The 25157-nt window shown below is 40.2% G+C and overlaps 5 protein-coding genes across 5 annotated transcripts in view; 3 read left to right on the top strand and 2 right to left on the bottom strand.

Moving 5' to 3' along the window:
- Window positions 1-237: 237 nt before the first annotated feature.
- LOC109477447 (phytanoyl-CoA dioxygenase, peroxisomal-like) lies at window positions 238-6273 on the top strand. The gene is made up of 8 exons (XM_019778728.1): window positions 238-393; window positions 1305-1447; window positions 1961-2129; window positions 2441-2522; window positions 2899-3080; window positions 3719-3868; window positions 4788-4922; window positions 5413-6273. Exons 1-8 carry the CDS (start codon window positions 331-333, stop codon window positions 5470-5472), a joined length of 984 nt encoding a protein of 327 aa, XP_019634287.1. The 5' UTR covers window positions 238-330; the 3' UTR covers window positions 5473-6273.
- Window positions 6274-6703: 430 nt separating this feature from the next.
- On the top strand, window positions 6704-11805 carry LOC109477446 (phytanoyl-CoA dioxygenase, peroxisomal-like). The gene is made up of 8 exons (XM_019778727.1): window positions 6704-6797; window positions 7734-7906; window positions 8407-8581; window positions 9100-9181; window positions 9476-9660; window positions 10285-10434; window positions 10953-11102; window positions 11556-11805. Exons 1-8 carry the CDS (start codon window positions 6735-6737, stop codon window positions 11625-11627), a joined length of 1050 nt encoding a protein of 349 aa, XP_019634286.1. The 5' UTR covers window positions 6704-6734; the 3' UTR covers window positions 11628-11805.
- Window positions 11806-14497: 2692 nt separating this feature from the next.
- On the bottom strand, window positions 14498-20958 carry LOC109477454 (pre-rRNA-processing protein TSR2 homolog). The gene is made up of 6 exons (XM_019778738.1): window positions 20702-20958; window positions 16263-16353; window positions 15752-15843; window positions 15171-15356; window positions 14974-15058; window positions 14498-14598 (listed from the first exon to the last, which is right to left on the bottom strand). The coding sequence occupies exons 1-6, from the start codon at window positions 20768-20770 to the stop codon at window positions 14522-14524; spliced, it is 600 nt and encodes a 199-aa protein (XP_019634297.1). The 5' UTR covers window positions 20771-20958; the 3' UTR covers window positions 14498-14521.
- Window positions 20959-21005: 47 nt separating this feature from the next.
- LOC109477014 (laccase domain-containing protein 1-like) lies at window positions 21006-22618 on the top strand. The gene is made up of 2 exons (XM_019778030.1): window positions 21006-21158; window positions 21521-22618. The coding sequence occupies exons 1-2, from the start codon at window positions 21075-21077 to the stop codon at window positions 22505-22507; spliced, it is 1071 nt and encodes a 356-aa protein (XP_019633589.1). The 5' UTR covers window positions 21006-21074; the 3' UTR covers window positions 22508-22618.
- Window positions 22619-24352: 1734 nt separating this feature from the next.
- Window positions 24353-25157, bottom strand: part of LOC109476877 (regulator of nonsense transcripts 2-like) — a 27114-nt gene continuing 26309 nt past the window's right edge. Inside the window, exon 37 of the mRNA XM_019777892.1 lies at window positions 24353-24580. Coding sequence (XP_019633451.1) covers window positions 24353-24580 — 228 coding nt within the window. The remainder of the gene's footprint in view (window positions 24581-25157) is intronic.

The following is a 25157-nucleotide window of genomic DNA, read 5'->3' as shown; positions in this document are numbered from 1 at the left end:
ATTCTCAACCTCAAAACTTCCTGAAACAACGACATTTGTTTTAGATCAAGTGGGCTCTAGTAGACATTGGAAATATATTGGTGAGGGTGTTAATGCATTTTGGATGTATTTTATTGAGAAGTGCTGACTTTTCAATTTGTTACATTTCATTGCTGTCAGATGAACTTTAGCCCTTCTGAGAACTGCGTAAACGCTGCGCGGTGACCTGCGCCGTGAACCCGCTGACTAAGAACTTTTTACTTTCTCACCTGGCAGCTGTCACCTCGCAGCTGTCATCAGGTATCCTTGCACCTGGGCTTCACCAGCAGCTGCGCCACCTGTTCTCTAACCATGGCAGACAGGTTGCAGACCGTTTTCCGTCACCTGGGATCGGGAAGGCCTCAGCAGGCCATCGTATCCTTGACTCAAAATCATGATAAAATCATATGTTTTTGTAAAACCAAGTTCTACAAATATTATTTACTTTTTTACTAGTATCCAAAAAAGGCGTCTTGTTTCCTTGGCCTCCCGTTAGTATTGCACCTGAAGAGGCTCTCCCAAGGGAGCTACAGTTTAGGGATGAAATCCATTGCAGTACGCAGTCGTTGCTGTTAGTGTTACGTGCTATGATTCACGTAAGAGACCGTTATCGACGGTTGTACTTTGATCGGATCTAAAGTCCAGTGGCCGTCATATCATATGATTGTCCTAGAAAGATACCTTCAGCTTGGATCGTGAATATTCACTGTTTTGAAATGTAGTTAGCAGTGTCCTGTTGTAATTTTTAATTTTCACTTCTCTTGGCCCCATGTCATAACCATGGAGGTAAAAAAAGAGATCTACCTCCATGTCATAACACATATTAAGTTATCAAGGTCATCAAGTACTGTAAATTACTTGATGTCATACCTGGGCCGTGATTACATTCGATACGGGTGTTCCAGACTGGGGTGTACTTTATGGGCTTCATGGGCTTCCAAATGTTCCATAGAACGGTCAGAGAAAAATGGACATCTTCACGGAACTATTCGTTCGCAGTGGCGGCTGTTGCAGCAAAACAGAAAGTCGGCAAATGATTCGTTTACGTTAAATGATAATTTTGAGGTACAGAAGTGACCGTGAAAACTGCAAATATAAAAGTACTGCGAAAAAATCGTGATTTACAGACAGTATTTTTCCCCTCTCTCATTTTAGTAAAATATTAATAATATCAAATGTTCACCTTGAATATTCACCTTCATTCCTATTTTTGTGCAGTTTAGTATGAAGAACAGTTATCATACTCTAAAGTTTAAGGCCATAAATATCCTTAACCATATGTCCAGTCCACCATCCCAGTGTCAGCAGCAGCCTACCAGTACAGTCAGCCAGGCTGTATCCTGTCTGATGAGCAGAGGAGGTTTTACGACAAAAATGGGTTCCTGGTCATCAAGAACCTTGTCTCTGGGGACAAGATAGACAAATACAAGTAACGTTACTGACTTCCAGAGCTTTTATAAGTTGTCTAATTGCAGTTGTAATGCTCTATGACCCGATTTAAATGTGGGCAAAAATATGAGAGCTTAAAAACTGTGTACGCATACGAGCATACAAAAATTAACTGCATATGTCAAATTTCATCAAGAACGTACGTTCAGATTGTACTTTACTTCTAGGACTGACATATGATCTGAACGTATACATATAGATTCTTGACATACGTCAAACTCAAAGCAGGCCGATTTGTACACAGGAAAAATTTGATGTACACAGTTTTGATACACTCATGTGCGTAGTATGCAGTTGTTGTAGTGTCAAGATTTTGCCCACATGTAAATCTGGTCTATTGTTATTTGGAGTAAATGCTATATGTAACTGTTTAAATCATCATGATGGGAGTGTGGGCTTTAGAGTTGGTCCAGCTCTGCAACATAATCATAATGTGGGTCCCGCACTTTAAAAGTGTATAACATTGATCTTGACAATGTAATCCCGTACACAGGGAGCGTTTCCAGAAAGTATGTACAGGAGAAGTGAAGATCCCAGGAGTCATCATCATGAGGGACGTGGCCATCGCCAAGTCTGAGTTTGTACCAGGGGAACACGCTGTGACCAAGATACAGGACTGGATGTTGGACCCTGTACTGTTTGAGTACTGCTGTGATCCAGAGGTAAAGGAGTCACAATACTCAGTATTAAATTAGCAGATAGAGTATTACCACACCATTTGTACTAGCATGTTTACCTTTGCAGAAGGAAAACATTGTTTTTGCTCAACTTTCATAAATCCTTCTCTGAAGACATAAGGTCAATGACCTAGACCAGACATTTGTCACCATGGTAACTGGTGCTGTAGCAGACACCCTTTGGTTTTACATTATGTAGCAAGTTGGAGGGGCTGGTCACCATATATATTGAAGCTTTTAGGTTTCCTTATTTTACACCACAAAGATTTCTGGCTGACATGCAACTCTATTTGCAGATCCTGAAGTATGTGGAGGCGTTCACAGGTCCTGATATAGCAGCCATGCACACTATGATCATCAACAAGCCTCCAGACCCAGGTTTGTCTTTGGTCATATATGTACAATTATACATGTAAAGTAAAGGAACACGTCCTGCAGAAATGATAGGATTGCTGCCAACACCCAAACTAAAGAAACAGTGAACCAGTAACACCCAGCTTTAGTTCACAGTAAACCAGTAACACCTAGCTTTAGTGTACGGTGAACCAATCAAAATTGCCCTGATAAAGATGACACACGGTCATCGAATGTCGACTGTTTTGAACACGTGGTTGTGAATAAATCTAAGCTTTGCTATTCATTAAACCAGACAGTTCTTAACTGTTTGCAATGTTAAACTATGGACGAGTGACTGTTGAACTGTTGAACCTGGAGCGTACTAGCTAAGTGATGTACTGTAATGTCTGACCGCCAGGCCTGAAGACCTCCCGTCACCCCATGCACCAGGACCTGCACTACTTCCCCTTCCGCCCGGCTGACCGGATCGTGTGCTCCTGGACTGCCATGGAGAAGGTGGACCGGTCTAACGGCTGCCTGGTGGTCCTGCCTGGCTCTCACACAGGGGAACTCAAGCAGCACGACTATCCTGAATGGGAGGTATGACAATGTTCTAGTACTTATACTCTAAACTTTTAATGTACATGTATTATTTAATAAGCTGTCCATGACATGTGTTGACCCATTTTTAATTGCTTTTAACATGTTTGTACGTTCCTCTTTATGTGTAATTTACTACTGAGCTCTTTATTATGTAAGCAATAATTTTTAATTTATGGAAGCATCAAGATATTTCATGTTATCATAGGAGTGTACGTAACATGCAAGTTGATTGCAATAAAATCTGAATGTACAAGTCTATTAGCAAGCTTCTATTTGTTAATCCTTTTTTGTACCATAGAAGACTTGTCCTAGAGAACATAATAGAAAGAAATCTGCATGCCTTGAGTTGAAGTGTAGTGAGCCATTTTAATTCACTGTTAATTGTAGCCAGCAGATTTAATTCAAAGTTCAGCATTGTCTGGAAATTGGCCACTTAACTTCCATGTCTTTAAAATTATAGACTCTGACTCCAACTCCAATTATGAGCCTGCAATTATAGACTCCAACACGGAGACTCTGATCAAGATCTCTACTGATAGGATCACAGATTCTTCCAGATTGGAGTCTCTACTCTGACATATCTTTGTATAGGAAAAGATGTTGATGCAAAGAGTTGTTTGTTTGTTCTTATTAAGGGAGGTGTAAACAAGATGTACCACGGTGTGCGTGACTACTCCCCTGACCACCCCCGTGTGCACCTGGAGATGGAGAAAGGAGACACGGTGTTCTTCCACCCCATCCTCATCCACGGGTCTGGCATGAACAGGACTAAGGGATTCAGGAAGGTGAGTGTCATCATGGTGCATATTTTGCAAAAAAAAAGGGGTCCTGTAAAGCTTGTAAAGCTTTGCAGAAATTCAGGGGAGACCTTTTTTGAACATGTTTGTGGTGGTGGATTTTGACGCCGTTGCACGAGGGTCGATATTTTGGAAGGAATATTGGACATTTGCTTCAAACACGTATGTTAAAGTGGGTATTCGCTAAGAAGAGCTGTACATGTAAGAAACAGTGCAATTCAGGGATTCAGGAAGGTAGTTAAACCAATTGATATTATACACAAAATGCAGTACACGTATGTAGTAAAATAGTAATGTAATGTCAACCCAGATTTGTTGGAATGTCAGGTATGACCGTCAGTTTTTTAATGAGAGAAATATCCTCTTCAATTAAATACAAAATAAGTTCCCTAGATTTAGATATTTAGATACTGTAATTCCTGATTTTTTCACCGTACTGTTATGTTCACTGTTTTCACTGTCACTTCTGTACCTTGAACTTATCATTACAGTTAAAAAATAATTCCTGGACTTTCTCTTTCCTGCACCTGTCGCCACCATGAATATATAGTTCTGTGAACCTGTCAATTTTTCTCAGACTGTGGACGTTTGCTACCGTGAACATAAAGTGAATTACAGTAGCAAAGAAAATTTCATTTCTTCTGTTCTTAGACTTGATGTAAGATATCAGACTTGCATCATTGTTGTTGTACTTACAAATTTATCACCATGACCTGTACTTTGCCCTAAAATGTGCAATAAAGGTCTTTCATTCATTCATTAATGTTTTGGAATAAATTTTCTTTGCAATGAAAAGAAATAGACAGGGCAGCATCACTTTGCAGTGTTTGTACTTGTCATCACTGCACACCAAGGTTCATATGTTTCATAGTGTATCTTATAAATGTTTAAAATGTATTCTTTGTAGGCCATTTCGTGTCACTATGCCAGTACCCAGTGCCACTACATTGATGTGGAGGGAACAACCCAGGAGAACATTTCTGATGAAACACTTGAGATCGCCAGGAAAAAGTTTGGTGGCAACATCAAGATATCTTTCAAGGTAACAAAGTCTTGATGTTTTGAAGTCAACCTTAGGCTATGTTGATTTGATTATATGGATGACATCCTCCAATATGGATGAACCCCAAAAGTGATGCGAGTGTGCAAACAAAAAAGTTTGCCAAAATTATGAAGGTTGAACAAATGACTAAACACGCAGAGTATAGTATGACAAATTTTTTCACATTTTCTTCTTTCCTTTGGAATTGATTTTGGCATTCCACAACCTTAGTACATATATCATTTTCCCCATATTATTTTTACAAGTTACGACATATATTTGCTCATGTTGCAGCTGTTTTTCAGTATGGCCAAAATATTTTTTTGAAAAGGGCAAAAATTCATGCATGCATGGATGTCATCCATATATCAAATCAACATGTAAAAATCCTTATGTAAAAATGTGTTTATTCCATGTGACAGTTATATGATTATAAGTTACATATTATAAGTGTTATATGATTCTGACTGAGATATTATTTCTGCTGCAGGATGTTTGGCGCCTGCGGGCACGACTGGTGAAGGGACAGCCTGGAGAGATAGCGGAATAACAACACACAAAACAGCTGGTCCTGTCAAACTGGGCTTCCAACAACCATCAAGAGTTTGTTCTAAAATAAACTCAGCAAAATACAAATGTTCTTGAGCAAACCAACCTAAATGTGTGCCACACTTCTGTGTAAATTTTTGCTCAGCAATAAGTTTGTGACAGACAACAAAATTGAGCTGTGAGTAAAATAGATTACAAGAAATCTTTCTTCTTCTTTTGTAATCCATAAACTTATATATGAATTGTAGTAATTTATAAATCCTGCCAATTGCCATTAAAAACACTGGCCATCAAATCAAATCAAATTCAAATGTGAAGTTAAAGTCAACTAATTATTCCATTTGGCAGACAATCAAATTTTAAGTAATTTACACAGTACATTCATTTAAAACATTCATGATTTTCACAAGAAATGACTTAAAATTTACAATTACAATTATACAATTATAAACATCAATATATTTTTCTTCTTATTTTGTCAGTAAAGTTCCTGGAGAAACAGCAAAAGTGCCTTGAAATAATAATTTCAAATATCTATGATATACATGTATGTAAATTATGTTTCATTATGTGCAGCTAGCATATTGAGTTAATAACTGGTGGTGTATGAAAAAGAGATTGACTATATAAGCAGCAATGTATGAATATTACAGCAACTAGACTTTTATATGCATGATGTAAGAATGTAATGCTATAGTCTTCATTAAAATGTAAATACACATGTACTGGTATTAAGGCATCTGGAAATGTATTATAATCCGTTAAAACCATCAGATCTTTACCGTTGTTTAGTTTAACCTTCAGCCTGCAAAGTTAACCATCAGAGGTAGGGTAGCAGGGAGAAGGTTAAATCTGCAACAAAATGGTGATGAGAAATAAGTTATAACAGAATTAAGTTATGACAAATGATATACTGATGCCAAAAAAAGTGTAAATGAATTGATATTGTTTTTACAGTGTCCAATAAAATGTAGCAAACATGAGAAAGTTGAGTCTGTTATTGATTAAACTGGGATATTTTACCTGGAAAACTGATGGAAGACTATGATGGGTTCCTATTTTTATTTTTTTCGCCCTGTGGCTTCATATATTTTCTGAAAATATCCGAGAGAACCAACAAATCAAATTGGTATAGCCTAAGATACACATTTCATGTCATAAGCAGTTTTAAATATACATGTAGGATCGGTTGGTTCAATACAAGACAGACTTTGTCCAAGCTACAGTGACCTTTGAGGTCAGTGACCTACAGGTCAATTCAAGATGGCTGCCAACCGGTTGCAGACGATTGCACAGCACCTGGCAGTGGCACCAGCAGGTGGACCTGTATCCTTCAGGGTTTCAGATCTTAAGTATTCAGTGTATCAGTATTTAGTCTTTCTTCTTGCCAGTGTTCTTCGTACAACAGTGTGTTATTTTCACATAAGACCAGCTGTCATGTTTTCACATTGTACATATTGGAGCATTGTCTGTTGTTGAACTTTGGACCTTGCTTTTATAACATTAAGGGTCAACCTTTAACAAAGTCAAGCTTGTTTTTGTGCACAATGCATAGTAGAATACAACCCGAAGTTGTCCTACCTTTTAAATTGCTGAAGCAGTTTGTGGTGACCAACAAATAAATAAAAACATGTAACAGTTATTAATGTTACCGATGCTAAAAGATTTTCAATCAGATTTAACCATTCAGGTCTAAATTTTTGTTTCAACATTCAGGTCTGCTACTAGTAATTGGTTAAACCTACTGCAAGCTGTGTAAGGCTAAATTGCAATTATAACATGACCATTGTCATGCAGAGCTCAAAATCCCTTTTTTCTGCATTCCTGCACTGGTGCAGGTAAAAATATACTAACATTGAAAATTCCTGACAAATATTACTTGTAACACTCAGAATTTAGAAAGTCCAGATCATACTAAAAACTGTTCAGAAACCATTGCAATATTTCTTTTACAGAAATTCATAGGTGGTGACAGTCAATGCAGAAAATGAAACCCAATTGCAAATTGCATTATACATCTACACATGTAACCCCTGGGCCTGTACACGGACCAGTGCAGGTTAGTACAGGGCATCAGAAATACCTGCACAGCCCCTATTTTACCTTCTAGTACTCACCCGCATATACTCAATACATGGACTAGTGTAGGTTAGGTGCAGGTAGACAACAGAAATACCTGGCGGGAGTACACAGCTCCAATTTTACCTTGAAGTTCTTTTAATTTCTTAGTGTGTTTGTTTCCTGAACACTATGATTCCACAGACAGTGAGAGCCGTCCCCACCAGTGGTGGACTGTCCAGTGTCCCAACTAGCCAGGAGTTCCGCTACACTGTGGATGGCGGGGCCCTCAGTCACGAGCAGAGGAAGTTCTACGAGGAAAATGGCTTCATAGTCATCAGGAACCTGATATCAGATGACAAGCTCGATGTCTACCGGTAATGATAGAAAGCATTGCTTTATCTGAAATGTTATTGTTAATCTATGAATCAGTCTTTGAATATAGCTCTGTACTCTTTACTGTACTCTGTAAAGTACCTGGCTTCAAGTTTAATTCTAAGATCACAAAAATGTGTATATCCAAGGAAGCCAAAATGTTGTAGAAAAAGTTGTTCTTCTTCAGACACGTCTTTAAAGCACAAACTGTTACATTTTTATGTCTACCTTTTTTTTTTTTGCTTTGTAAACTTTTTTCTTCAAGAAAGAAGATCAATGACCTGGACCTGATGGCTGTCACCATGGTAACTGGTGCTACAGCAGACACCCTGTGGTGTTCAGTTACATTATGTAGCAAGTTGGTGGGGCTGGTCAACATGCCATCATCACCATAATATATATGAATGTGTTTGAGTATTAGAATTAACAAAGCAGTAGTCTGTTACACTAGTCTGTGTAAATGACAAAATGTCATCTTTCCACTTTATCTTTCATCTCCTAGCCAACATTTTGAGGCTATCTGCCGTGGTGAGGTGACAGTACCTGGTCTGACCATCATGAAGGACATCAGCCTGGTCAAGTCCAAGGCCAAGCTTCCCAAGGACAGTACGTCTGTCACCAAGATACAGAGTTTCCAGGATGACCCAGTGCTGATGGGATACTGTGCTGACCCTGAGGTACTAGTATTAGTCCCCACCAGACTAACAATGTGGGTTCAAAATGGTAAAATTAGCAAAATAGGGAGAATTATTGGCCAGGGGAGTTACTACTAGTAAGCCACTCTTTATTTGCCCACTCCCAAAGGACCAGTGAGTGAGTGAGAGAGAGAGAGTGAGCGAGCGAGAGAGAAAGAGAGTGAGTGAGTAGGTGGGTGAGAGAGAGTGAGTGACTGAGGGAGTGAGAGAGAATGAATGAATGAGTGTGAGAATGAGTGAGTGAGTGAGTGAGTGAGTGAGTGAGTGAGTGAGTGAGTGAGTGAGTGAGTGAGTGAGTGAGTGAGAGTGAGTGAGTGAGTGAACCCCCTTTAAGGAAGCCTGGCAGAGGCTACCAAGGGTATGCCCTTTGGCCTGTTAGAAACTTCAGTGACATACAGGTTTCCTTTGGTTGACACTACAATGTTTGCACTAAAAGATGGTTACAGTTTCTATATTGAGTGGAATCTTGCACAGAAACTAACTTTGGTAATCTCTGACAGATACTGCAGTATGTGGAGAGCTTCAGTGGTCCAAACATCTCTGTGGCTCACACCATGCTCATCAACAAGCCTCCAGACCCAGGTACAGTTTAGTTTCTTACATTGAAGTCTCCTGTTCCTAGTATTTTGTCATGTACAGTCTGACACTCGCAGCCAAATCTGTGGTATTACCGGTACACAGAAATTGCACACACTACATATTTATTACATCCAAAAGAAAGGCTTTGAACTTTAGCAGGAGTTCTGCAGTGTTTTATATATATATACCATACCTTTGTGTGACAGGGGCTGACAGACACATCCCTTCCAAAACACAGTGATAAAATCTGTTTGGAAAAAAAGTGTTTCTGATGTTTGTACCCTGTGTCCTATCCAGGCAGTAAGAGTTCCCGCCACCCCCTGCACCAGGACATGTACTACTTCCCCTGGCGCCCCACAGACAGGGTGGTGTGTGCCTGGACCGCCATGGAACATGTGGACCGGTCCAACGGCTGTCTGGTTGTGCTGCCGGGTTCACACAGGGAGGGAACCATCAAGGAACATGGCTACCCTCAATGGGAGGTAGGGCGAAACTTTGTTGTCTTTTTATATGCATCTTGACCACTATTAAAGGCCAGCTACTCAGTTATATTCTATAGGTTTCATCAGAGAGTTGGAGGGTAACAAAGACATGCAAACGATTGATGCATTCAACAACAGCCTATGTAAGATCTGTTGCATCTTCTGGACCAATAAGATCTTAAATAAACTCAACACTATCCATAGAAATCAGTAACAGAAGACTGAAGTGGCTTGGCCATGTATTAAGAATGGATGACTCAAGAATACCTAAAAGAGTCTTAAATGGGACACCTGTTGGGAAAAGAAAAGAGGCAGACCCAAAACCACTTGAAAAATAACTGTGTCAGATGATGACCTGGCATCCATGGAATTATCCTGGTGATCAGTAAAGAAGGTGGCCAAGAACAGACCTAGATGGAAAGAAAAAGTCATAGCCTTATGTCTTGCAAGGAATGAAAAGGGTATTACTAAGTGAATGATAGATTTTTCTCAACAGCAGGACATCATTGGTACAACCCCTGCAAAGGAAAACTGTAGTTCTTTCCCAATGATGAGAAAACAAACCATTGTATCTTCTATATAGTATACTTTTACTGAAGTGTCAGCATTTGATGTTTTTTTCAGGGAGGAGTGAACTACTTGTACCACGGGATCCTGGACTTTGATGAGAAGACTCCCCGTGTTCACCTGGAGATGGAGAAAGGAGACACGGTGTTCTTCCACCCCATCCTCATCCACGGGTCAGGCATGAACAGGACCAAGGGATTCAGGAAGGTGATATTCCATCTGTTTGTTCTTCTTGTTACTGACTTTGGAAGAAAAATAGTAGTGTCTACCTGGCTTTAGAAGCAGCTGTGAAGAGTAGAAATTGGCCAAATAGACAACATGCCAGGGGAGTTGGTCCACTATATATTATGTAAAGATCACTAACACATATATTATATAGTAGCTATATTCACTTGTCCTTTGAAGTGTTACTAATAAATATGCAGGCTGCTAAAAACAGCAGTGGGGCTCAGCAGTAATGAAGTAGTACAGTTTGGGAGCAGGAAATTGTACTTCTTTACTTTAGTGGACCAACTCCCCTGTACTTTCTTCAAATGTTGGGGCCAAAATAAGTCGCATTTTGTACATGTAGTTGATTCAGAACCTGAATATTTTGTTGTTTTTTGCAAATCAGAGAAGAAACAATGAAGTGGATGAATCCAAGACCCAAGTATGGGTTAAATTGGTGTTGACAGAAGATTGTTTTGAATAAGTTTTATAGAACAAGTGTGCCTCTCCCATTCCAGGCGATCTCTGGTCATTATTTCCAGACGGACTCCACCGTCATAGATGTGACAGGAACAGTCCAAGAGAAAGCCATCAGGGAGACAATCCAAATGCTGCTTAAGCAGAGGAGGCTGGGCAAGGACCACCCCTTTAACAAAATGTCACTCAAGGTTTGAAGACTTTCACACAACTTGCTCTACATGTACAAATGTATATCCATTAAAAATCTTCCATCTTACACTTGGTTTACTGTTAACTGTTGCTAATCTTACCTTCAAATTGTTGTTGACCCTCAACAATTCACAGAAAAGAGTTGCCAGGATCCCCCCATGCACACCCTTATAATATCCTACAGTAGTCAAAAAACAAATTTAGACAAGCTAATAGGTACATGGCAAAAACAAAGGTAAAAACTAAAAGCCTCTTCTTCAAAAACTCAGATCAAGCTGCATACTAAAGGTGGGACCTGTTTACGAAGCTACATGAGCATTAAATTAAAACATACTGAAGGCATGCACATTTTTTGTTTAGTTTTCATCTGAAGCATTCGTTTCAAGTAATTCTGGTTTTAAGAATAAGAAAAGGTACATCTTTTCCTGCAATGTTTTTTTTTTACTACTCAGGACATGGCCGTCATGACTACCAAAGGTAGGCGCCGTGTGGTGAAGGGTGAACCACTTCCTCTGCAGTACTGAGGAGAAAACTGGACCAACTGACCTGTCTGGAACACTGACAACAACATCAACAGTTTCTGCTGGTGATCCTGAAGGCATAGTGAAGATTTTTAATGAAAAGACTTCACTATCACATCACTTTTTACATTAAGAATCTGCAACTGTCCAAAGCTGTTGATATAATTTCATGCCAAGAAAAATCTCAGGTAAAATCTTGGGCTATCATGAACATCAATATCTGTACTGCATGCACCCAAGTAATTAACAACAAAGAACCTTAATTTCTTAAGCTCCTGGTTGAGGTTCCTTGTAGGGGAAGTTCTAAGTCACCGGCCTGGAGCCATCCCTTGATAGAATTTAAAGAGTATATATATAGCCAGTAGGTACAAAAATGACAACACAGCTTGTACATAATCAACTCTATGTACAGAATTGCTGTGTTATGCTGTGAACATGTGAATATGTTGTAATATACATGAGATGTCAATGCCTTATTCTGTATCAACTGTATAAACCATCAATGCTCCTGCAACACTAGACCAAATGTATAAAAAAGCATTCTGCAATAAACATGTCTGATCTGTAACAATGAATGCAGTAAAAATTTGTATGTACTTGTATGTGAACAGGAAACTAGCTATATACATGTACTTTTTGACACAGTCAAAATTCAAAGTCCACATTTTCTTAAGTCCTATTCAAATACCAGAGAAATTAAGTATACAAATCTTAAGAGTATTTTCTATTTTAGTTTTCTGTTTCATGAATAACCATAAATATTTAATCAAATAATCATTTCGAGGTCTCGTCAAGACCTACCCACCTACCAAGTATGAAGACAATCCTTTTAAGCCTTCTCGAGTTATCATGTTTACAGACACATACACACAAACGCCTCTGAAAACATAGCCTCCTTGAAGGTACTAGTAACAAAAGGCTTGCTGTGTACCATATAAACTTTGTATTCAAGATAAAGGCTCACACTCTTCTCATGTAACTTCCATTTATCTATCACTGTCCCTGGCCGTATTCAAAATGTCAAGGTCGAACACAGCTTTTTGTTGTATTTAGCCTCGCTGGGTGTTACCAAACACTATCTATACAGAAATGCACACCAGGTAGTTGTAGTTGGTGCCGTACGTTGGCTGGGTTACGTTGGCGAGAGGTGCATTGTACGCAACATAATATAGACCAGACGACTTCTAGCCGTCTTCAAGCCCAGGGAACTGGGTACTTGAAACGTCAAAGATGAAGGGATCTCTGGTACTCTTGATCCTGTTGGTCACCTTGGTGGCAGTGAACGACGCCCAGCATACATGCTGGTGCGTCCCAAACTGTATGTGCGGACGCTACCATGGCGTACGCGCCTTAGCTCAGCGCAAGGCCCGAGAGCTGGCAGCAGGTATTGAAGGACATACGTCATCCTGAGGACATCTGTATGGTTTGGGAACACTATATAGTATCCTATACATGTAAGTGTAGGATATAGGAGTTTTCTTTTACACAACCAAGATAGTCTTACCTAGCTTATGTTTCAGTGTCTATCAGACACCTTCCTCAAAGCAAAAGGGCCACCTACATTGGCTACATATAGCGGCGAGAAGCAGAACTCCAGTCAAAACCTCTGAAGAAGGTGTCTGATAGACACCAAAACGTAAGCGAGACTATTTTGGTTGTGTGAAAGACAAGTCCTGTATCGTTGACTGTTCGTTTCCCCAGCTGCTCCCCAGGCAGATCTAGAGGAGAGGGCCGAAAATGACGGGTTCCTCACCAAGGTCGGCTTTGGCGGCTAAAATGTGGTACGCCTGCAACGGTCTGATTATTGAATCCATTTCTTTCTTGTAATTCTGTACTTTGGGACTTCTTATGCTGAGGTCACATTTCCAAACCGGGGCCCAGTCGGGCAGTCTTATGTAACGAAAAGTATGATATAAAAGACAAGGAAACACAGAAACGTTTTCGATAATAATTGGTATTTCTGTATATTCTTGATATGAATTGTTAGTTTTTCGTTCATATAAACAGCCCAGCCGGGCCCTGGTTTGGAAAGGTGACCTAGGCATTACCAAATGATCAGTGACAATAAGTATGCATTGTTTCTTGTCTGCAATACCAAAAAAAAAGCTTTTTCCTCACCCCTTTTCACCACTGTACACATTTGCCTAATGTACAGAGTTATATACATCAATCCCAGTTGATACTGAAGCACACCACTGTTTAACTCCTGCAGATTGCCGTGTGAGGGGCCTTGTTTGCTGTGACGATCTGAGGGATGGTCGGATGTCATCCAGTGCTACGCATGCTTCATGATGTAACCGAGCTCGCAAATACGCACTAGTTTCACAGGCCCCCGTGTGATTGTAGCCACAGGTGTTTCCGATTTGAAGTGTTTGTTTTTGTCAGCTTGGGATGCTAGCTTAAAATCCTTGGCAGTGTCTACAAAATTTTCTGATCATCAGAAGCCATAGTTTCATATTACTAGCTATATATATATAGTAAGCATTTTTTACTAACAAGAAACTTCCAGTACCTTGCTATTATTGCGATGCAGACAATGATTTTATGACAAAATCTTGATTCGTTTATGAAGAATTCAATTCATTCAAGTACAAAGCTGTCCTGTATAGCTTATGATAATGCTACCTTTGACATCTTGACATTGACTTTTTAATTAAAAATTACCAATAACGTCAACTATGTATTGAGGATTTTTGAGGAGGCATTGAAATATTAACACAAGGAATAAGAAACGCCGTTCAACACTGGCAAAGGTAAAAATCAAAAGATGTAAAAAAATGGCCATCATAGTAAAACACAAAGTAATTTGCTGTACAAAGTGTTGAATGGAAAAGACTTATCTATACAATATCTATACAATAGTTATTAATAAATTATAGAGTGATTTGTCTTCAATGTCAGCGTTTTTTCTTCTTGGTAACCACAGTCCAGCCATCGTCAATGTCCTCTTGACTTTGTGATTCCATATCTTGTGCTGTGAGAGAGCAAGAGAATACATGTACACTACATACATGTAGGCACACATGGCTATATCCAAAAGTAGTAGTAGTAGACTGGTTTAGTAGGACTTTAGATGTTACATGAATGCCTCCTGGTAGGCGTAACAGGCTGAATTGTGAGGCGTTTTTACAGACATGTCAGTCTAACTTAAGTAGTTACACATTTACAGTTAAAATCATTGCAATATTATACAATGTTAAAATTGACGTATTCAATCATTAAAAATTCTATGGACAATTACTCACACAAGTGCTATACAAAGCAATGGCATTAGCTTAAACCAAAGTACCAGTAGTGGCTTTGAAAATGACATAAGCTACATTCTGTGCATAAAACATGGACTGCTTACCTGATTTATTGTCTGCTTGCTGACTTTGAGCTTTTTGATGTTGAGGTCCATTCTCTACAGAACTAGATGGAGTCACCTCCATGTCCTAGTGAAAAAGTAAGATACATGTAAGACTGTATAAGGATACAGCCAAAACAGTGAGTTTGAATACATGTAACTCTCAGCCTTTTCCAAAACTTGAAATTACCAGCCCTTACCTCATCCTTATCTTCTTCCTTTCCATCTTCTTCATCATCGTCATCATCATCATCATCCTGCTCTGGCCCTGTAGCTGCCACACAGCCAGACAGCTGTGCCTTGGGCAGCTGCTGTATCCGGGACAGCACCTCCTGCTGTCTCCCCTGCCGACACAGCCTGTAGGAACCACAGATCTGCTGGGCTATCTGGAACACAGGTCCAATGACATCCATCTTTGAAAATCTTACCTTCAAGTGGGGCTATAGTAAAAACTAGAAATGTAACATTTGGAAAGCCGCATAAAATTGGGGATGGTCTAGCTCAACAAACTACTGCTACATGTACTTCTCTGTTTGTTCTTACTCAAACACATTTATATATTTGGTGACCAGCCCCTTCAAATCTGTCCTGCTACATGTATATAATGTAATCCAACAATACAGTCTTCTACAGCACCTGTTACCATGGTGACAGACATCTGGCCCAGGCCATTGACCTTTTTTGTTTGGAGAGGGAGAAGAGGAAACTGAGCAAAAACAATATGTTTTCCTTCCGTGGATGTTAACAACATTGACCAGTTGTGAGTTAGTATAGTACTTACTTGAGAAAGACTGCCATCATCTGCTACTGTGTCAAACTCATTATTCAAGATTTCTGCCAGAAAATCTTCCAGCTCACCGGGCTCTATATCAGCTGAAAGTCAAATGGAGAAATTATTGCCATGAGTTGCTTCATCTTTAGTCAGAAAGGTTATCAAGTAGAATCTCTTTGGTTTATTACTGTACCTGTGTTTTAATTTCGGTCACTGAGTTATGATATTCCTTAATATGTCTTATATATGAATCTTGAAATTGCCAAGCATCAAAAGGGACTGCTTCCAATGGATCATTAAATCATATATTTGGTTCAATGTCTGTTGCAGTTTGACAATTTTGTTTGCCAAATAGCCAATGTTTGCGATCATGGGCTTTACATGGTCAGGGTTTGATAAACAATGGTGTAAATGGGAAACGTTTTGGGACTTCACAATCCTTTGCAGTTGGTAGGTTTTTGCAATACTGACACGTTTTGCAATTACATTAACTGATTTCTAGTGTATTAATTTTAGTTACCATTCTCCTGGAACCACTGAGTGACAGCCTCCACCATCCACTGTGCCTTGGCTGTGCTGTGTACTCCACCAAACCCATGTTGTACTGCAAGCTGTGGGGAAATGAAAAAAAGTTCTTAATTGTCACGAGCAACATCAGAGAGAGCGTGTCAGCGATGAAAGGGAAAGAAGCTATTTTGGTAATGTTCTTTCCTAGAACAACATCACTATGGAACAAGCTACCACATGATTGTTTCCCACATGGTTATAACTTTAAACTTTTTAAGTCAACAAACATCTGTCCTCATTGGCTGTACAGTAAACCAAAACATTTCAGTGGCTCCCATGGGCCTTGTTTTGTGGTGAACTATTAAGTAAATGAAAAGAAAATGTGCACCCAATATTTTTCTGTGGGTGCATTTTCGTAGGTTTACATATGTAAAGATGTTACGTGTATGTTAGTGAACAGCATAATATCTAAGTGTCAGAAAAGTAATAAAATATATACGGAGCACATCTGTTCACCTTATATTTGACATCACTGATGATCAGTCACGTTTAACCTGGTAAAATTTATCGGCGTGGCTATTTACACTCCCGGAGTGTATATAAAAGACAAATAGATTTTATATACACTCCGAAATACTAGCCTCCTTGGTAGGCCCAAAACCTGGGTTTTTGTGAGTGTTTGATGTTTGAGGATTCAGGGGCACCAAGTTTAAACCTCGGTGTTCAAGTTTATCTTAGTGGATGATGAAAATCAGAAAACAACACGGAAATCCCCACCGAAGTTCGAAAACACAGGGTTTTGACCTACGACCAGAATGTCAGCCAATCAGCACTCGACAGGGATTTCCCGCTATTTTTCGTCTCCCGCTGGCCTGGTCTCTCGCGCCAACATGGCTGCCGCGCCGTCCCTACTGAAGTTAGGGGACGAATTTCTCACTTGGGCAGAGTTTAAGGCAGCACTGGACAACTATCAAGAAACAACACACGCTGAGCTCAGTAAGATCAGTAGCAAGAAGGTGGAAACTGAGAACAGGAAATTACCTGAAGGCGTCCAAAAGTTTCCGTGTGCTCATGTTTATAAAGCGGTGAAGTTTGGATGTATTCATTACGGGAAGCCGCGCCTGTCAGGGTCGGGAATCCGGCCAAATCAGTCGTGAGTATACATCGATTTTTTTCTCATTGTAGCTCAGGAATTTCCTTTGGCTTGTTAAGTCACTCTTGAAGCCATACTAGCCACAATCCTTGGCCAGACCGAGACGAAAGATCTACTCTACTCTACTCTACTCTACTCTGTGGTGCATGTAGTGGGGAGGGGGGCAAATTTATGACTATTCAGTACTGTACTGGCGGGAAATTATGTGCAGGGCTCTCCCCAAGCAAATATTATGAAACATGTTGTATGTTGTATTCATACATTACCCTGACAGGTTGACAACTAATGACGCACAATCTACGCGTACATCAACACAGATTGTTTGAAACTGACTTTACTGAATGCAAAAACTCAAGCTGACATACCAGCAATATCGGTTGTAGACCCGAACCTTCCAGTTCTTAGCCACTTACCAATACGTGTCGATGTTAATCCATGTCCAGATTAAGTTGTGCTCAAACAAGTTGCATGTCCAAGTAAGGTGACCATTTTACCATGTTTCATTTGAGTGGCATAGGATGTCAGTTAAGATATTTCACCTTTCATATTTATTTTGCAGGCAATTCTGTATGGCCTCCACAAGATCAAGGGAATCAGCATGGAGGCAGCTCAGCAACTGATGGATAAGGGACCAGAGCGATCCCCTGAAGAGACGTGGTACAGGGACTAGAAAGAGGAGGAGAAGAACCATCCACCGGACTATTTTAGCTTAGTTTTTTAAAAAATTTTAATTTTTTATATTCCACAATCCCAGAGCCGTGGTCTTTATTCTTTTGTCACATGTTACATGATGATATTTACAATATATACAGTATGTTTATTTCAATCTATCAGGTAAAGAAGATCCCCCCATTTTCTTTTTGCTTTTCCGTATGATATATTTTGCTCTATTTTTAAGCTGGACATAAAATCATTTAAGAAAACAGAGAATGGATCAATTATTTTGTAGAAGCTTTTTTCCTTATATAGACACCAGGTTTTAAATATTGCATACTGTGCTATACCAATCATATGATTACCTGCATTTGTTTGTTGTAAGTTCCTTGGAAGTCCATATATTAATGTTTCAATATTGATATCTTTTATGATAATTATGATGTTCAGTATTTTTTCAGTATTATGATGTTCAGTATTTTTCCAAAAATTTTTAAGTCCTTTACATTGAAAGAACATATGGTTTTCGTCCTCTATTTCCAAACAGATGTTACATAGAGGTCACTGTATTAATTTCCATTTCTCGGGTTCTAACATATTTCTGCCTATCGCTTTGTGCCAACTACAGATAACATGTTTGTAGTACAAAGGTATGTGTTCCATGTTAGGACAATCCCGTTTGTCTTTAAATTGCATATTTAGAATAAGGAAATCTTTTCCAAAACTGTTAAGAAACAGACGTGGAAGTATCTTCCAGTCCCCCTCTGAGTTATCCATTAACCGCCTGATAACACTAGCATGTAAGGCATCAATTTGCGATGGAATATGAGTCATCTTTAGACCTGTATTACAATCTTCGACCTGATGTCCAAAATTTATAAGCATTTTAGCTAGTTAGTTAGTTACAGAGGTAGCTCAGGACCTGCAGCAAGTATATGTACCGGTATGTACTTGGATGCTCGACGTTGTAAACCTTACACACACAGACTTGTCAGCCTGCATGACCCAGGAGCAAGTAGGGGAACAATACTCTGGCATACTTGTGAGCAAAGTTATGTAGAGTGACATTAGACTGTGAACACATGTTGTATAACCAACAGTGTCTTTTGATAAAAGCTAGCATGTAGTTAGCTTTGGCTACATTGATCACAGTATGTTTGTTCAATTATCACCAACCAAGACAAAGGACAGAGACACGCAGTTTGGCCGACAAAGGGAAAAGTTTAATCATTTGGCGAACTTTTCCAGAAGAGAAACAGGCCTCACAATGAATAAAGATTTCGAAGAAAACAAAACTACAACAAAATGTCTTGTCTTACTCTATACTTGACTTAGTAAAAATAAGAAACTAGAAAAGAATACGGTGGCGAGGAGGGTGGTGGTGGGAAGAGAAGCGGAACCAGAGACGTCCGCTCACAAGGCCCCGAGCTGGGCGAATGTGAGCGGGAAGCTGGTTAGCCCGGGTCCACGTGGTTGCCGGCGCCAGGCCACAGAAGTTGGGGCGGAGTTGGCGAGTTCGCTTGGAAGTGCTAATTAACAAAAATGACTGCCAGACATTTTCCACCATTAGATTATATGTTTTATTTTTGTTTTGATAACCCCTGGCCTGAAGTATCTTGAGCAAAGTTATGTAGAGATATTTGAGCAAAGTTATGTAGAGTGACATTAGACTGTGAATACATGTTGTAACTAACAGTGTCTTTTGATAAAAGCTAGCATGTAGTTAGCTTTGGCTACATTGATCACAGTATGTTTGTTCCACTAGAGTCACTAAGTAAAAGGAGCTGACCTCAAACACCTGGAGTCAGTGTCTCTTTTTAGTAATAGAAAAGTTTATTGCAAATTCCTGCCAAAGGCTACTTGCAAGTGACATAAACAAAAGAACATTGAAACAGAGTAAAGAATAACTTCCAAATCTACATAATAAAATGTAATACATCTTAGGAAACTATAGCTATGTCTAACACTATGTCTGAAGGGTTTACCCTCTCTTTTGTAGACCACGGAAGACGTAATGTCGCACTTTAGTAATAGTATAGACAATTAAGCCATGCACGTGCAAGTTTAAACTGTCTCAGTGAAACTGCGAATGGCTCATTAAATCAGTTATGGTTCCTTTGATCGTCACATCCTACATGGATAACTGTGGTAATTTTAGAGCTAATACATGCGGAAGAAGCGCCGACCTCACGGCCTGGCGTGCATCTATCAGACCAAGACCAACCCGGGGTTCGCCCCGGTCCCTTTGGTGACTCCGGATAACACAGCCGATCGCGCGGTCTTCGCACCGGCGACAGATCATTCGAATGCCCTATCAACTTTCCGGGAGTGTATATAAAAGACAAATAGATTTTATATACACACCGGGAGTGTATATAAAAGACAAATAGATTTTATATACACACCGGGAGTGTATATAAAAGACAAATAGATTTTATATACACACCGGGAGTGTAAATAGCCACGTTCAAAATTTATTATGCGTGGTAAAATATTAGGGTGGTGGGGAGGGGGGCAGTTGCCAGTAATCCCTTGCCTTTTACCATAAAGAAGGCTCATCTTGGTAGTCTCATCTTGAGCTATAAGTCACTTATAACCCAGTCCTTTCTACGTTAACACATTCAGAAGCTCCAGTGACCACGTACCTGTAGAACTGTCCATCCGTCCAGCAAGCTCTTCACGCTGTCGCGAAAAACGTCCATGGGCGCGGCCATCTTGGTTCTGACGAATGATGGGAATGTTGACCTTTGGTGAACCCGGAAGTCACGGAACTTCAGAGGTTGGTTCAAAACAAGATTTTTAAAAAGCGCTATTAATGTTGCTCCCTGAAAGCGGGACCCAATAGTCTATCAGGAGAGTTTTTCACTGCTGTGGGCAAAATCATAAGGTTAAGAAACGTGAATGATATTACGAGTTAACTGTTGTTGTTGTTAACTGCGATTTAGGAGGTTTCTATTTCAACCCTTTGGACTACAAAATTGCATTTCAAAGGTCCTAAACTTTAGAATTCGGAGCAAGATGGAAAACATCAAGAAGGCATTCCATGCCAAGTGTGAGGCCGACAGCAAAGGATCAAAACACATAAGTGTGGTTACAACTGCTGTGAGTGCTTTAATCCTTCTCTTTTTGTAAGATAAGATTAGATTTGGTTAATCATTTTCCGCTTATGTAACGTTATGCCATTAAAAGCTCAAAAAACCTACATGTTCATATGTAACAATCAAGATTTTTTAACCAGGTATATGCGGCTCATACATATATTGCACAGTTAAGTATAAGTTGGAAACTTCTGAGAATGGGCATTTTAATTTACCTTCTAGAGTTGTAATGTAAAATGCTATTTAACATACATGTACGCATAGTTTCGGCAGACCCTTCAAACTGATATATATTATTCATACATAATAAGAATTCTATTGCAGGGCGTTTTGATGCAAAGTGACTGACCTTGTTCTCCCCAACAGGAAATATGGGAGAAACTCAAACCTATGTATGACCTTCTGTTCACCAAAGTATACGAGATTGAGACAGTCCTTGATGAAGACCCTGGTAGTACATGTGCAAAAGGAGAATGTCACATCCAGGATGTGCCTCCTGACACAGAGATGCCCATCACAGAGTCTCTCATCTCTGAGTTCCTAAGACAGGTCCCAGGCAAAGGAAAAGTCAGCCCCATGTTGTCATCTGTTATCCCTGACGTATTCTATCATGGGTTTTCAACCCGTTCTGGTGGGCTGTCACAGTTTCCCTCCCTGTCGTCTCTGAACCTGAACTTCAACCCGAACAGACGCGACCCACGCGTTGTCGTGCAGGAAAACCGGAGCCGTTTGGCCGCAGCGTGTGGGTTTGACGTGGAGAAGCTTCACATTGCGAAGGCTGAGCACGGTGCCAGGGTCTGGGTGGTGGGGAAACACCCTCCGGCTGCCTATGATGCCATTGTCACCAACATCCCGGGCGTTACCATAGCAGCACCGGGGGCAGACTGCACCCCCATGCTGTTTGCCGATCCTGTCAATCAAGCTGTTGGAGCAGCCCATTCTGGCTGGCGGGGGACGCTGGCTGGTGTAGCGGCTGAAACCCTGCGTGCTATGGCCGAGAACTTTGGGACCGTACCAAGTGACGTCCTGGTTGCGCTCGGTCCCTCCATCGGTCCCTGTTGTTTTGAAGTTGGGGAGGATGTAGCAGAGAAGTTTGCTGCAGTCCAACCAGCCTGTGTGGTTAGAGAGGAAGGGAAAGAGAAGCCCAGAGTTGACCTGAGGAAGGTTACCCGTCTGTTGTTGGAGCAAGCAGGAGTCAAGCCTGGGAACATAGATGATGGAACCCTGGGTACTGAAGCCACCGTGACGCTGTGTACAGTATGTGAGCCTGAACAAAGGTTCTTCTCCTACAGGAGAGATGGGGTACAGTATGGAACACAGGTCGGATTTATTGGCATCAAGACAGGGGAGTAGATATATGTAGTATCAGAACTATGAGAAGGAATTTGGGATATTTGATATCTGCCTATGATCTTCCAAACCACAAACATTACCTAAGATAACCTAGTATCCTAGTGTAGTGTACAGTGCATTTGTATTAGTATACAGTGCAATTTTACTAGTAAAATTGCACTGTATACTGATATACTGTACACTGTATACTAATATACTTAGTATACAGTGCAATTTTACTAGTAAAATTGCACTGTATACTAATACGATTGTACTGTATTCCGTAAACTTGCACTGTATACTAGTAAAATTCCACTGTATTCCGTAAAATTGCACTGTATTCCGTAAAATTGCACTGTATACTCTGGCACCCCGGAATTTTTGTATAAAAAAATCATGTATCAGCCCCCTAAAAAAATTTGTGCGTAAGAGACTGGTAAACCACGACTAAGAGACCACGCTACAAATTCTGCAAGCTTGACTTTATTTCCACAAGTGTTGTTTGCTTTGCAGCGTCATAATTGACCCTGGTTTCTACCTTCAGCATCTTAGTACTTAAGTACAGCATCACACATTTTAGGGCATAACAGTTGAAATACAATGTATTCTAGCAGTGCATGGCTACAGCACATTGACTGCAAAATGTCTCACAACAGAAATTTTTTTCCACAATGGCCACTAATAGCAAATAAAAACGGCAAATACAATGGCAACACAAAGGCTTTTGAATCTAATGTCAATACCACATTGTAATCTATTTTCCAAGTCCTAGATGCAGTTTTAAGGTGTTAATACATGAACCATTTTAAAGTTTTGACAACAAATTGTAACAAAGTATGTAATTTAGCATGTGGTTGTGTTGAGGCCACACCAATTTAATTTGTTGGTTCTATCTTTAGAAAAAAAAATGAAGCAACAGGGCAACAAAAGACAAGCCTAGGCATCCTATGATAACCTCAAATGCTACCATTAGAGCCATGAAGTCAACACCCCAGGTTGTGTTATAATTCAAAGTTATGAATAAAATTTTAAATTTATCCACTGCATTGATACATGTAGATGGAAAAAGTGTAATAAATAAGAAGACAAGAAGTTTTGTCAACTGTTGGTTCAGAACCTGAATTTTTTTTGTTGCAAATCAGAAAAAAAAATGTGGGTCAATCCGAGAACCAATTGATTAAATTGGTGGGGCCTGATATCCCTTTGCTAATACATGTATATAATCTCTTAACTCCTGCAGTGTTGGAAAGGCTGTGACATGGTCCTTCAATTCAGTTAAAGAAACTGTACTTAACATACATAACATCATGTACTAAGTTGACATCTGAAAGCCTGTTGGTCTTTGCTTTATTAGAAACAGTGCCTATTTCTGCTACAAGTAGACATAACAAGCTTGTAGAATTCTGCATTGCACTATTGCCCAACTAACGATTAAAATTAACAACCACTCATTGCTGCCTACAACAGAGTCCGCACTGACTAATGTGCAAAGAAAAACAAACTTTTCAGAACTAATAAAACAGAAGCGACTGAACTCGAATGAACGTGATTCCAACGGAACTGAAACAGTTCTCGTAGAGTGGCAGTCTCGTTAATGTATGCGCCTCCTGAGAGCTGCCACGCAACGTAATCCCAGGGGATCAAACAGAACACGGGCAGGCGACCAGCCTTCCCTGGTCAGCAGACGCCTCGCCAATCGTAACCAGCCGTGTCCCCCGTAGGGTCACAAACGACCTAACTCCGCAGGTCTCTCTTACCATCCCAACTTCTCAGACAAGAAGAGCCACCTTGACTTGATGAGATTTTTAAAAAGGCATGTCTTTTTTCTCCCTTCGTGGCGTTTCCAGTGATGTCCCTATGTAGTATTCATCCCTGCCAATGAAACCCGAAAACTGCGAGCCACAGGTGGACACCCCTGCGCTGCTGGATAGCAGTTGGGCCCTGGTGTGTCCCCCTGGCGTCTGTAGTGTGATGGGTGAGCCTTGTCTTGGGAAGGGCTGTCTGCTGCTGGTGGTGGCCAGGTGCTGTCCCTTGGGCAGATCTGCCTCGGAGCCCTCTACAGGGTCCGTCTTGTCTCTCCCTCTCTACCGCCTCCTGAAACGAGACAAACATCCGTGAATAGTTTCATCAGGTTGTTAAGACACTGAGTAAAGAGACTCTTTTTACACAACCAAGTCTTTTATTCAGCCAACGTTTTAGTGACCGTCTGTCACCTTCTTCAGGGCAATTCTGACTGGTTCAGCAGAACATCCTGCACCTGCATGAAACCTGATTTTTCGCAATTTTCGTAGAATCTTTGGTCAACGTTACGTCAGAATTTTGCCTGCTGCAGACAACATCTTTTCCAACAACATTTAAAAAACACAGTAGGATGTCATCCTTAAATGTTTAAACAAGATATTCTGCCCAAGTACTATGAACAATACATTACAGGTAGGCACAGTACATTCTGTCGATATGCTCATCCTCACAACATTTGCCATTTGATGTCAGTGCTACTTGTGCCTCTTCATCAATTAAATCCCTTCATTTAACTTGATCTCCACTAAGTAACTTAACTGTCATCATTGTTTGCCACACATCATTACACAACAATTTCATAGCCCTAACGTTCACATTCAAAAGGAAAGCTGAATCCAGGGCCAGGGTGGTCGGGTACAAATGTACTTAC

This window comes from Branchiostoma belcheri, unplaced genomic scaffold (genome assembly GCF_001625305.1).
Source record: "Branchiostoma belcheri isolate BF01 breed outbred unplaced genomic scaffold, Haploidv18h27 scaffold4, whole genome shotgun sequence".
Lineage (NCBI taxonomy): Eukaryota > Metazoa > Chordata > Leptocardii > Amphioxiformes > Branchiostomatidae > Branchiostoma > Branchiostoma belcheri.
Note: the sequence above shows the minus strand (reverse complement) of the source record. Positions and strands in the feature narration are given on the sequence as shown.